Source organism: Tiliqua scincoides, chromosome 13 (assembly GCF_035046505.1).
Source record: "Tiliqua scincoides isolate rTilSci1 chromosome 13, rTilSci1.hap2, whole genome shotgun sequence".
NCBI classification, from domain to species: domain Eukaryota; kingdom Metazoa; phylum Chordata; class Lepidosauria; order Squamata; family Scincidae; genus Tiliqua; species Tiliqua scincoides.
The window spans coordinates 8,643,036-8,656,052 of record NC_089833.1 but is presented as its reverse complement, the minus strand read 5'-3'; the positions used below and the strand labels follow the sequence as shown (position 1 = coordinate 8,656,052).

At 51.0% G+C, this 13,017-nt stretch overlaps 1 protein-coding gene and 1 pseudogene across 1 annotated transcript; one reads left to right on the top strand and one right to left on the bottom strand.

The window, feature by feature from the left end:
• Positions 1 to 1,416: 1,416 nt before the first annotated feature.
• LOC136634095 (5S ribosomal RNA) lies at positions 1,417 to 1,536 on the top strand (annotated as a pseudogene).
• Positions 1,537 to 4,307: 2,771 nt separating this feature from the next.
• LOC136663929 (noggin-2-like) lies at positions 4,308 to 5,240 on the bottom strand. The gene has a single exon (XM_066640899.1). The coding sequence runs from the start codon at positions 5,220 to 5,222 to the stop codon at positions 4,575 to 4,577; it is 648 nt and encodes a 215-aa protein (XP_066496996.1). The 5' UTR covers positions 5,223 to 5,240; the 3' UTR covers positions 4,308 to 4,574.
• Between the last annotated feature and the right edge of the window lie 7,777 nt (positions 5,241 to 13,017).

Here is a 13,017-nt window from a genome sequence, read left to right as displayed (position 1 = left end):
GAGGGGGGAACTTCCATCTTGAGTGTTTTTTAGGGCCTGCGTTCATCGGATTGGGAACATTCTGGTGGCGTTGCGTTCTTGTCAGCCTGAAGTAAACTGAGGCACGGTTGCCTACTCCTGAGTAAACATGCACGAGCGTTTCACTTTCCATAGGGCTCAATACGTTTTTCTTGTCAGCTATTAGCCTGTCAGTTTCATGACCCACCAACAATCAGGTCGTGAGCCACGGGTGGGTCTCGACCCACAGTTTGGGAAACACTGCTCTACGGCTCAACACTGCTCAATACATTAGGAGATGTGCAGATTGGGTCGAACTTTCACTGGGTTGCATCTACTACTGTATACGGCCTTGGGCGAACTGTTATCGCTCCATTTCCTATCCCAACTTTCTATCTCCAAGAAAACTTTTCCAGATCAACCGGTCGGCTAAGGAATTCCTGTAAGCCTGCCATGAAGCCCCAGAGCATTCTGGGGCATGTTTTAATTGACAGCAGATACCCAGTTCATGTAAAGTCCTGGCCAGGTTGGGTGAGAGTCACTGTTGCCTCACTTGAAATGGAAGCATAACAAAGAACACATCCAAGGCTCTCCTGCAGACCAAGCTATGCTCAATAGATATGTGTCAGCCATTACAACAGCCCAATCCTATGCATGTAGACACTCAGAAGTATGTCCCATTATACGAGTATAGTCAGTATGGCTTATTCCCAAGCAAGTGTGGCTTATTCCCAAGCAAGTGTGGATAGGATTGCAGCCTAAGCCTGCTGGATCCACAGCTAGCCCAAGACCTCCTGGTACCTGAAGTAGCCAGATGTTGCCCCTCCTTAACCCAGGGGGTGGGCCAGCCTCTGTCCTCTCCCTCTCTGGTTCAGGAAAAGGACAAGGGAGACGGAGTGGAAGAGGAGGTGTGAAGGAGAGTAGAATGATGAGCTAGAGGAAGCTCTCTTCTCTCCCCTCCACACTTCCTAAGAACATAAGAACAGCCCCACTGGATCAGGCCATAGGCCCATCTAGTCCAGCTTCCTGTATCTCACAGTGGCCCACCAAATGCCCCAGGGAGCACACCAGATAACAAGAGACCTCATCCTGGTGCCCTCCCTTGCCTGGCATTCTGACATAGCCCATTTCCTCTTCCACTCCATCCCCCTCATCCTTTTCCTGACCCAGGGAGCAGAAGGAGAAGCAGCAGTGGAGGCTGGATCAAACCAATGGTGAAATGGACTGCACCTGGCTGGATTAGACCAACAGTACTTCTAGCCCAGCATCCTACTTCACATAGCAGCCAAACAAATGCCTTCAGGAAGCAGAGAAGGAAGGAAGTGCTCTGTAGCCTCTGATCGCAGAGTTACCATCTGGGCATCAGGGTTAACAGCCATCAGCCTTTCTCACTAGGGAGTCTTGAGGAACTCCAAGGTTCCCAGCAGCAACTGTTACCCTGCACATGCCCGGTCTCATCTGATCTCGGAAGCTAAGCAGGTTCAGGCCTGGTTAATACTTGGATGGGAGACTGCCTGGGAATACCGGGTGCTGTAGGCTTATACCATAGTCTTTCGAGACTGAAGTTTGCCAGCCATCTCCCTATACGGAACACTATCTCCAGATCTTGTCTGATCTGGGAAGCTAAGCAGGGTCAGGCCTGGTTAGCAGTTGGATGGGAGACCGCCTGGGAATACCGGGTGCTGTAGGCTTATACCATAGTCTTTCGAGACTGAAGGTTGCCAATCATCTCCCTATACTGAACACTATCTCCTGATCTTATCTGATCTCGGAAGCTAAGCAGGGTCAGGCCTGGTTAGTATTTGGATGGGAGACTGCCTGGGAATACCGGGTGCTGTAGGCTTATACCATAGACTGAAGGTTGCCAACCATCTGCCTATACTGAACACTATCTCCTGATCTTGTCTGATCTCGGAAGCTAAGCAGGGTCAGGCCTGGTTAGTAGTTGGATGGGAGACCACTTGGGAATGCCAGGTGCTGTAGGTTTATACCATAGTCTTTCGAGACTGAAGGTTGCCAACCAACCCAAGGTTCCCAGAGTACAGTTGGAAAACTACTGCCCTAATTTAGCGGACAGGAATAAAAGCAACTCCAAATATAATCACAGATCATGCAACACTTTGCAAATTAAAAAGAGTCATAGAAATATAAATAGTAGCAGTGATGTGCAAGACTGTGCCTGAGATCAACCTATCGCCTCTTCCTGGGTCAGCATTTGACTTAGCAAGGATGTCAATAATTGGGATGACTATAGGGGTGTTGGAATTTGGTTCCAGGCATTTTAACGACTCAGGGCCCAATCCTATCCAATTTTCCAGTGCCGGTCCAGCCCTGTCAGTAAGGCATGCACTACATCCTTTGGTGGGACAGCAGTCAAAGAGGCCTCCTGAAGGCGTGGGAACATTTGTTCCCTTACCATGGGGCTGCGTTGTGGTTGCACCGGTGCTGGAAAGTTGCATAGGATTGGGCCCTCAGATGATAACCTGCCCGCTGCAACAAGGGAAGTACGAAGCAGAGAGGTCACCTGCCATGCAAGACAGCCTGATCCAGATAAAACTCCTAATGGATTTTCAGATTAGTCCTTTTTTAAAAAAAAAAAAAAGTGCATCTTTAGAACATGCTCTCCTCCTCTCTGTTATCACTAGGGCCTGATTTATGAGTAAGCTACACTTTAGAGCCTCATTTTATGAGTACTGTACAGTCTCTGCTGTAGATTAAAAGTTTTGACATATGCTTATTAAGAAATCATAAAGCCGATAAAGCATTTTAATTTGAAAGTGCTTCATAAAGCAAACATAAAGCTTTGTGCAAAGCTCTGTGCAAGCTTCTCATTGCACCTTCATTTGCCAACATATGCAAATAGAAAATGTTAATTTTATTTTCTTGGTCCTTTAGTTGGAATAATAAACTGGGGCCAGGGGTAATGAGATGGGGCCTCTGACGCTTGGCATAGCTTAGGGCCCCAATATAGCTTAGGCTGCAATCCTAACCAAACTTTCCTGAGAATAAGCCCCATTGAACAAAATAGGACTTACTCCTGAGCAGACCTGGTTAGGATTGTGCCCTTAATTACTCCTGGCTGCCCAACCCAGTCTTTCCTTCCACTGATACTGTAAGCAATGATAATTGAGAGCCTGATGTCTTTATAAAAGTACACCACTCCATTAACACTAATAAATTACTTTGAATTGCATAATCCAAATCCAGTTGGGATGTTTAGTCTTGAGATCTATCACCGGGGTTTATATAAGCCATGAGCCATCATGTCCCCCATGTCTGTAGTAGTACATTAGGGAATTATTTTTTTTTCAAAGACAGCATTTATTGCTAAGAATGTTTTGATTCAGGTTGGTACGTACACTGATATGTTGTCAAAGGGATATTCAAGTAAATTTTTTTCAAATATTTTCTGGCAGAACCTCTAGCTTTTTTTTTTATTTTCCTTTTCTCCTATACACAAACATTAAAAATAAATAAACTGTACACAAGAAATTTCTTTTTTTAACATCTCTACATTCCTATATGTATTCCAAAAAAAGAAAAAAAAATCACTCTTCATAACTTCATACATTAAAAAAAAAATCTCCTTAATCAATATACATTAAAAAAAAAAATCCTAGAACATTTTGAAAATTAGTCTGAAGATCAATGACGGGTTCAGAAGGAAAAAAACAAACAAACAAATACAGGAAACAGAAATAAAATATCCTACAGGGGATCAGAGTTACAGCCGGATATCATAAACCATCTTCATAGGAAACATATTCCCCCCTTCCCATCTGCTGAAATGGTTGAGGGCTCAACATGTGGTCCTGTATCATTTAATTAATTAATTAATTAATAATAATAATAATAATAATAATAACATCAATAATAAAAATATCAACAGAACAACACAGCTGAATTTCTCCCTCCCCGCCCTTCTTAAAAATTCTCTATATTTACAAGGTGGGGTCATTTTCAGTCTTTTTTTTTTTTCTTTTTTGTTAGAACGCTATATATGTATAAAAATAAACATCTCATTGTAGTGCTTAGCTTTTCTCTGGCCTGCACTGCAGCTTCCTCTCTCAGGCTTCGCGCATCTCACTTCAAATAAAATAAAATAATTAAAAAATAATACAGTGCAAGGGAGGCAGGAAAGGGGGGGGGGTAAAGCGGTGTCTGGAAAAATAAGAGGACTGAGAAATGAACAAGCCGCATCTTTTGTGAACGGGTGCCAATGTTTTTTGTTTTTTTTCCCTGCTTCTTATCATCTTGCAGAAGCAAGATGTTCCATGCCGCCACCACGTCGAGGTGGACAATCCGTCCCTCCTCGGGGCAGGAAGTGGATTGGCACCTGCCACCAACAGCAGCCTGATGGTGAGAGGATCCCCGGCTTGCTCTCAGGATGTCTTCTTGGCCTTGTTGATGGGACCCACGTGAGGTTGAGAAAGGAGTGCCCACGTCACCCCATCCCAAGGCATTGGATGGTTTCCAGCAGGGGACTCTTGGTGCGGAAACCACACGCGTACGTACACAACAGTCATGTGCACCCAAGAGCAGCGAGGTCTCTTGGATTCAGGACCCCCCAGGTGAGGCTAGCAGGAACATTTGCACTCAGAAATCACAGGGTACTGCACAGGGATCCAGGTGCAATATTTCTGCCTCGACCAGCCTTGGCAGTACCATCTCAAGAAGGTCTTGGTGACCGATTTGACGGGCTTACAGTACATGCCCTCGGGAAAGGAGCAAGACTTCTCTGTAAAACAGTTCCCCTCCTTGATGTACCGAGGCCAGAACCGGGTCCCCAGATCCTTCCAGGTGTACAGCACCGGGCAGTAAGTGTATGCCCAAAGCCACTGCAGAAATTTCCGGCGTGCCTTCTTGCCCATCTTTAGCCTGGCCCCGTACGGCGTCTCGCCAAGGTCCAGCTTTTTCAGCTCGTTGGGCAAAGGTCCGGAGCCCTTGAACCTGTGCAGCGGGTCAGAGCTGGAGAGATTCACCTGGGCAGGAGCCAGCACAGACATGAAGTTGGGGTCAAAGTTACTGCCCAGTTTCTTCCTCAAAGTCCGATCGTCCAAGTCTTGCTCCTTGGGGTCATACTCAGGGTCCGGATGCTCAATGATGTCCTTGATGGGCAGATTGTCACTAGGGGAGGGCCTGAGGCGGAGATAGGGCTGGCAGGAGCTGGGCTGCAACAGCACTGCCAAGGAAGAGCACAGCAAGAGAGCTTGTGGGGTCTTCATACTCCCCACGGGCTGGCGCCTCCGGCCGACCAGTCCCCACCCACCCACCCACCCAGCCGACTTGCTCCCTCGATTGTTCCCGAGGCTGCAAGTTAATTCTCCGCAGTCCTACTTGCCAAGTCCAAGGGATTCATAAATAGGTTGAGACAAAGTGCAACACAGGGCTGCCGGCTTTAAATAGATCACCAAGGGGTTGGATGACAGATGCATGTGAGGTCCCCCCCCCTGGTTGCACTGCCCTCCCTGCTACTAGGCAGGCATGGCACAAAAGGGTGGGTGGGTGGGTGGGAAGAACTGGGGTGGGTGGGAAGCTGCCGGTGCCCCCACCCCAAGCCTTCCCAAAGGGCAACCAGATTCTTTCTGCGCAGGGTAATTCTCCCCCCCCTCTCCTCTCTCTGTCTCTTTCCGCAAAAATTCACAGCGGAACAGTCTCTATCCCCATGGTGACAGCTGGACTTAGACCCACGACAACATGTCTAGACTGTGTGACAGGGTTTGGCGTGAGACCGGAGCCCAAGAATAAAACCCTCTTTTATAGATGGGGGAACTGTGAAAAGGGGAGAGAGTTGGCTGGGGCCAGGAGGGGGGTGGAATGGGGGTGGAGGAGGGGTTAAAAAAAAACAACAACTGAGTCCCAAGTAAGGATTCCAAGGTTTCTTGGGGGGCGGTGGTGGAGGTGGGTTTCTCTGCCCCCTTGAAATGGGGGGCACTGGAAACACAGTCTGCCTGCCTTTTTCTTCCTCTGCAAAGACCCCCCCCCCTTCAAACAGCCTCTGATTCCCAAGAAAAGGGTCCACAAGATCCAGGAGAACTTTCCATCCTCATCCTCCTCATCCTCATGGTGGCGAAGGCTTCTTCCTCTGGTGGGTGGGCGGGTGGTCTCGCAGGAGAAGGTGTGTCGGCGCTGAGCGGGTGGGGGGGCTCAGCTGTCCCCCGAGGCTCCCTCCCAGGCCATGCTCCGGTGGGAATCCCAGCTGGGGGGGGGCGGGAAGCAGGCGCCCCCTCTCCTCCCGAGAGCTTCAGCGGCAGCCCATCCAGGCAGGGCGCGGGCTGCAAGCGGGGCTCGGCGCTGCTTCCCTGCGGGTCCCCCTCGCAGCCTCCCCGCGGTGGGATCGCGGGCGCCGGGCGCTCTCCTCCCCGCGGCCGCTCCGGCTCCTGCGCGCACCGCCTCTGGCTGGCTGGCTGGCTGGCCGGCCGCCTCCTGCTGGCCGCTGCGGCCGCCGCCTCTCTGCGCGCTCTACCTGCGCCGTGCGCTCTGCGGGCGCGCCTCCTCCAGCGCCGGCTCCAGCCACTGCCCGACTGCGGAGCCCCCGCGCGCTCCCAAGTTAAATATCCCCCCTCGCGGGGAGCCAAGTGTCAACGGGACACACCACGTTGCCTGATGGACGGGCTGCCCGCCCTCCCGCTCCCCTCCTCTCCTCCCCGCCCCTCCCCTCCGGGTCCTAGCGCTCTCCGGCCTCCTGGCCCCAAAACACACACGCAACACACACGCGCGCGCAACACACATGCTGGGGGCGTTTTACGCGCGCGCAAAAGTGGCTGATGTGACCTCTCTCTCCTCCCCGGGCGTGGCGGGACACGGGGACGGCTCCTTGGGCGGGCAAGGGAGGTGCAGCTCGCCAGCCAGCTCGGATTTTGGGTCACACTGCAAAAAAGGCAAGAGGGGCTTCTTGGGGCTCCTGACCCCTGAAAGGCTAGCAGATTTATGGGGGCACAAAGGTGTGTGTGTGGCCAGCCAGGCAGCCAGCTCTGATTTTGGGTCACACTGCAAAAAAGTCAAGAGAGGGATCTTGGGGCTCCTGTCCCCTGAAAGGCTAGCAGATTTATGGGGGCACAAAGGTGTGTGTGTGTGTGTGTGTGTGTGTGTGTGACCAGCCAGGCAGCCAGCTCTGATTTTGGGTCACACTGCAAAAAAGTCAAGAGAGGGATCTTGGGGCTCCTGTCCCCTGAAAGGCTAGCAGATTTATGGGGGCACAAAGGGGTGTGTGTGTGTGTGTGTGTGTGGCCAGCCAGGCAGCCAGCTCTGATTTTGGGTCACACTGCGAAAAAAGGGAAAAGAGGGGTCTCGTGGCCCCTGAAAGACTAGCAGATTTAGGAGGACAGAAAGGGGTGCATGCGTGGTGTGTAGCTAGCCAGCCAGCTGTGTGATGTTTGGTCACACTGCAAAAAAGTTAAAAGAGGGGTGAAAAGAGAGATCTGGTACCCCCTGAAAAACTAGCAGATTTATGGGGGCAGAAAGGAGTGTGTGCACATGTTACATCTTGTTGGCATCCTTCAGTCTCGGAAGACTATGGTGTCACGCTCTGAATGGTGGTTCTAGAACAGAGTGTCCTCTCCAGTGTGTGAAGCCTGGGTAAAGTAGGTACGGAGGATAGGCTGTTAACGTGTTACATACATACATACATATATACATACATAGATGAGCAGTGGTGTAGCTAGAAGGGGTGCAAAGCACTAAGTTTTGGAGAGAGCCTCACAGCAGCATGCAAGCAGCCCCTCTGCCTCCCCTTCCATTCCAGGTGAGATTTCAGGGATATGCCTCTATTTTGCTCCCACCCCCCACCTGGAATGGCTCCAAAGGGAAGGGGCCCCTTGCAAGTTGAAGTGAGGCTCACTGCAGAATTTAGTGCTTTGCACCCCTCTAGCTACACCGCTGTAGATGAACCATTTCTCTGTCACCACAAAAAGTAAGAAGGAAAAGAATAGGGTCTGGTGGCCTCTGGAACACCGCTAGATTCATGGGAGAGGGGCCTGGGGCGGAAGGCTGCAATGGCTGTTTCTCAAAAGAAGCTTGGAGCCCACCCTGCCAGGCAGAAGTCACAACAAGGCAATGCCTAAATTCACTTCCATCAAAGTTGGTTGGCAACCTTCAGTCTCGAAAGCCTACCGCACCCGGTATTCCCAGGCAGTCTCCCATCCAAGTACTAACCAGGCCTGACCCTGCTTAGCTTCCAAGATTAGAGGAGATCAGGCATGTGCAGGGTAACAGTCAAAGTTGTGATCCTATATATCAGTGGTCTTAAACCTTTTTCGTGCCATGACCCACCCACTCCCAAATAAATAATGACACTGGGGACCCACTGCCAATCCCTCCCGGGACTCATTCTGCCTACCCCATCACTGCCTACTGCCTACTCCCTGTGGCTCAAAGAAAGATCCTGCAGATCTTTGCCAACCCAAGCAGCATTTGTAAGGTCAGGCCCTGCTTCCACCAGGTACGGCCACCACCAAGACTGGATGCAAAGCCTCATGTGATGGGGAGGCTGGGCAAAGGCCTCTCTCATCTGCCACTACTACCACCATCATCATCCTGGTGAAGCCATGGAAGCTGGCTATTTGTGTTCCTGTTAAGTTTCCACGACCCCACAAATGAGGTACCCACAGACCGGATAACATGTTGACTCAGAGGCAGGTCCCACTATGTTGAACGGGGCTTGCTCTCAGGTTGACAGGCATAGCACTGCAGCCAAAGTGCTTCCTAAGTGGTGGTGGTTCATGGGCCATTCTGGACTCTGTCAAAGGTCACTGTCGTTTGTTTTGCAATTGACTCTCCTTCCAGCCAATGGTACTGATGACATAGTGGATTCACATTCAGCACCCCTCATGGGGATCAGGATCCTCTCCCCCCCAAACCTTCCCTCATTCTGCCATCTACACCTCAACCAGCACTCCTTCTGGAAAAAGAGTTAAAAGTTTACCTGAAAGTCATGCAAATTGGAAGACCTCCCATTTTATCCCAGAGGGTTGGAGGGGAGGGGCTGTTTGTGGTGGCCACTCTGCATATGCTTCCAAGACACATTCATCACATCTCCTGTCCCAAGACTGAACTCTGACCCTGGCAAAAGCTTTGCCTCAATGGAAGCCCTGACAATATCCCCTGAGCATATCCCCTGAGCAGGCGTGGCCCCTGGGAGACCACCCCAACAGGAACAGGACCACCCCAACAGGAAGAAGCGGTGACGTCCGCTACCATCTGCAGAAATATCTAAAGATGCAGGGTTCGAATTCCTGCAAAATGCAAAATCATGTCTTGCATTTGTTTTTATTTACTAACCCGGGCATCATGATATGGGGGGAAGGGGGGCTACTCATTTCCCTGTTGCCTTTAGTGCTCACCTCGCGATCTCCTCTCTGTTGACTCTTTGCCTTTCCATCCCACTTCGTGGCCCAGTGAAACTGACTGTGGAGAGAGCAGTGCCAGAGCCTCCATCATCCCACATCACTTCCTTGCTGTGTTGAGATGACCCTAAAGCCAACGCCTTGGGTCTGATCTACAGGTGCAGCAGAATGAATGGGAGGAACAATGGGAGTCAGAGTCTAGAGGTGTTGAGGCAGTTGATGCTCACTTTGGAAACAGAAGGTTCCAGCCCCTGGCAGCATCTCCCAGCAGGGCCTGGGAAAGACTCTCCTCTAAAATGTTAGCTGGACAAATGATTTGAGGCAGCTCCACGAAGACTTAATTCTGCAGGCATTTGCAAATACTCTCCAGTCTTTTATAAAAAACACAACTTTGCAAGTAGAAAACTAGCAGGACAGGGAGCGTCCTGGGCTATAGCCGATCTCCCTGATAAGCTTGCTCTCTTGCTTTCGTGGATAGGGTTTGTTTCACTCAGGAGAGCATTTAAAACGCTGCTCCTTTGCCTGCAGTCCAAAGCAATGCAGGCTACTCTCTCACCCCGGGAATCTGACCACTTCATTCCTCAACAGGTGTCGATCAGGCCTCCGAAGTAAGCCCCACTGAAATAAACGTTATTTAAAGGCACGTATTTTGAAATGCAGCTACCCCTCTCAGAACTGGGGGCAGGGGGGCTCATTAATGAGGAGGATCGCATGCATTCCAAAAAGTTTGCATCGGTCCACGTTTTAGGAGAGAGTCAGGAGATGCACTCCTCCAAATTCAGCCCCACTTTGTTCGTACCCTCTAAGGCAGGGGTGCCCAAACCCTGGCCCTGGGGCCACTTGTGGCCCTCGAGGCCTCTCAATGCGGCCCTCAGGGAACCCCCAGTCTCCAATGAGCCTCTGGCCCTCCGGAGATTTGTTGGAGCCCGCACTGGCCCAACGCAACTGCTCTCAGAGTGAGGGCAACTGTTTGACCTCTCGCGTGAGCTGTGGGATGAGGGCTCCCTCCACTGCTTGTTGTTTCACATCTGTGATGCAGTAGCAGCAGCAAAGAAAAGGCCAGCCTTGCTTTGTGCAAGGTCTTGTATAGGCCTTGAGCTATTGCAAGACCTTCATTCATTCATATAAGTTCATCTTTAATATATTCACTTACGTAAACATACGTAAATTTATTCAAATTTTAAATGTAAATTAATTCTTTTTTTCCCCCGGCCCCCGACATAGTGTCAGAGAGCTGATGTGGCCCTCCTGCCAAAAACTTTGGACACCCCTGCTCTAAGGAGTGCTCCTTGAATTTCAGTTTCCAGCCCAAGCACGGCCTCTCTCTGCTCCTCTGCTTCCAGTCCACCCTGTGTCTAGCTCAGCAGCCCAACCGGAGGAGCCGGTGAGCAGCAAAAGGGTTAATGAAGGCAGGAATAAGAAAATCAGAGGGGGCGGAGAGGAGCAATCTTGCACAAGCTGCTAGGCCACCGCTGGGCGCTGCTGCAAGCACTGGTTTCGAAGAGGCAGGAGGGGAGTCCGTACTATCTGGCCTCTCCAGGGCCAGCCCAGCACTGAGAATCCTCATGAGCTGCCTCGGCTGGGTCGCTTCCCAGCCTCTTCTCCCACATCAGGACCAAAAAGTGGAAAACACCAGTGGCAGACCATAGCCCTTTAGCATCTCCCAACAAGCTCTGCAGGTCAGGAGCAAAAGGCCTGCACCTTATCTTCCAGAAGGAAAGACTGGCTTCAAGCATTTGGCCACTCTTTTGTGGATCTCCCGAACCAGTAAGGGCCTGGATTCTCGCACCATCACCACTCCCCTCCACAGGCTAGGATCACATTCAGTGGCGTAGCTAGAGGGGGTGCAAAGTACTAAGTTTTGCAGGGAGCCTCCCTGCAGCATGTAAGGGAACCTTCCCCCCCCCCTTTGGAGCCATTCCAGGCACATGTTTCCATTTTGCTCTCCCCACCAGGAATGGCTCTGTAGGGGAAGAGGAGGGGCCCCTTGCGCACTGTGGTGAAGCTCCCTGCCAAACTTAGTGCCTTGCACCCCCTCTAGCTACGCCACCGATCACACTCACTGTTGAATTTCATTGAAATAGTGCCGGGGTTCAGGTTAGCTTGTAAAGTCACATGCTTTCAGGGGGCTGTTCACATGTGATACGTGTTTCTAACCGGGGGGGGGGGGAGCTTTTGCATAGTCCACAAGGAAAGCAGTTCTCCCCTATAGTTTGTCCCCAACAGTCAGCATCCCAAAGGATATTGTTTATTGTCATTTCACTCCAGGCACACCAGCATGAAATGAAAGAGAGGGGTCCCCTCACCCAGGTCCTTTCTCCACCTTTCCAGAAATCAAAGCACTCTCATGAGAATCTCAGCACTAGCCATGTCCCCTCCTCTGGGGCCTGTCCTCCCTGTATTGCCATGCACAGTCAGTACACGGTTGGTCTTGTGAAGGATCCGACACCTTATGGGTGTCCAAATTTTCTGTACAGTAGTGGCAGCAGCAACAAACCTTGCCCTAGCCTGACTCCTGTTTGAGAGTCAAGCCCAGTGCAAAATGGGCTCAGTCCTGTACTCCACCCCACCCCATACCCCAAATGTACCGCAGCAAGAAGCAGTACAGGGACAGCATAAGAACATAAGAACAGCCCCACCGGATCAGGCCATAGGCCCATCTGGTCCAGCTTCCTGTATCTCACAGCGGCCCACCAAATGCCCAGGGAGCACACCAGATAACAAGAGACCTGCAAGGCTTCCTGGGAATTGTAGTTAAGAACATAAGAACAGCCCCACTGGATCAGGCCATAGGCCCATCTAGTCCAGCTTCCTGTATCTCACAGCGGCCCACCAAATGCCCAGGGAGCACACCAGATAACAAGAGACCTGCAAGGCCTCCTGGGAATTGTAGTTAAGAACATAAGAACAGCCCCACTGGATCAGGCTATAGGCCCATCTAGTCCAGCTTCCTGTATCTCACAGCGGCCCACCAAATGCCCCAGGGAGCACACCAGATAACAAGAGACCTGCAAGGCCTCCTGGGAATTGTAGTTAAGAACATAAGAACAGCCCCACTGGATCAGGCTATAGGCCCATCTGGTCCAGCTTCCTGTATCTCACAGCAGCCCACCAAATGCCCCAGGGAGCACACCAGATAACAAGAGACCTGCAAGGCCTCCTGGGAATTGTAGTTAAGAACATAAGAACAGCCCCACTGGATCAGGCTATAGGCCCATCTAGTCCAGCTTCCTGTATCTCACAGCGGCCCACCAAATGCCCAGGGAGCACACCAGATAACAAGAGACCTCATCCTGGTGCCCTCCCTGTCAGTGGCATGAACCTCAGGGATGAGGTCCAGTCACCACTGCCCCCTTCAATGCATAAGTTAGCATCACTACCTGGCTCCACCATAAAACAGCACATTATTTAGTTGCAGAGTCATGAGTTTCCTGTTTGCTTTTCTCTTCCTGTCACAGAATGATACTGAATGGTGTCCTCTAGCCTTCGGGGCTCTCATCTCATTCCTCCCAGTCAGCGGACTCCCCTGGACACATATGCATAGCAGTGTCCCCTGCTGCTGGGGGAAATGTCACTTCCTTGCTTCTGGGTCTCAGTAGGATACGCGGCTGCATCATCACGATTAGGGTTGCCAATTTGCCCACAATGAGCCTGTTTCTCCAAAGAAACATCCTCA

Bases quoted from the DNA above. Each gene is read 5' to 3' on its own strand.
- LOC136663929 (XM_066640899.1), bottom strand. From the start codon at position 5,222: ATGAAGACCCCACAAGCTCTCTTGCTGTGCTCTTCCTTGGCAGTGCTG.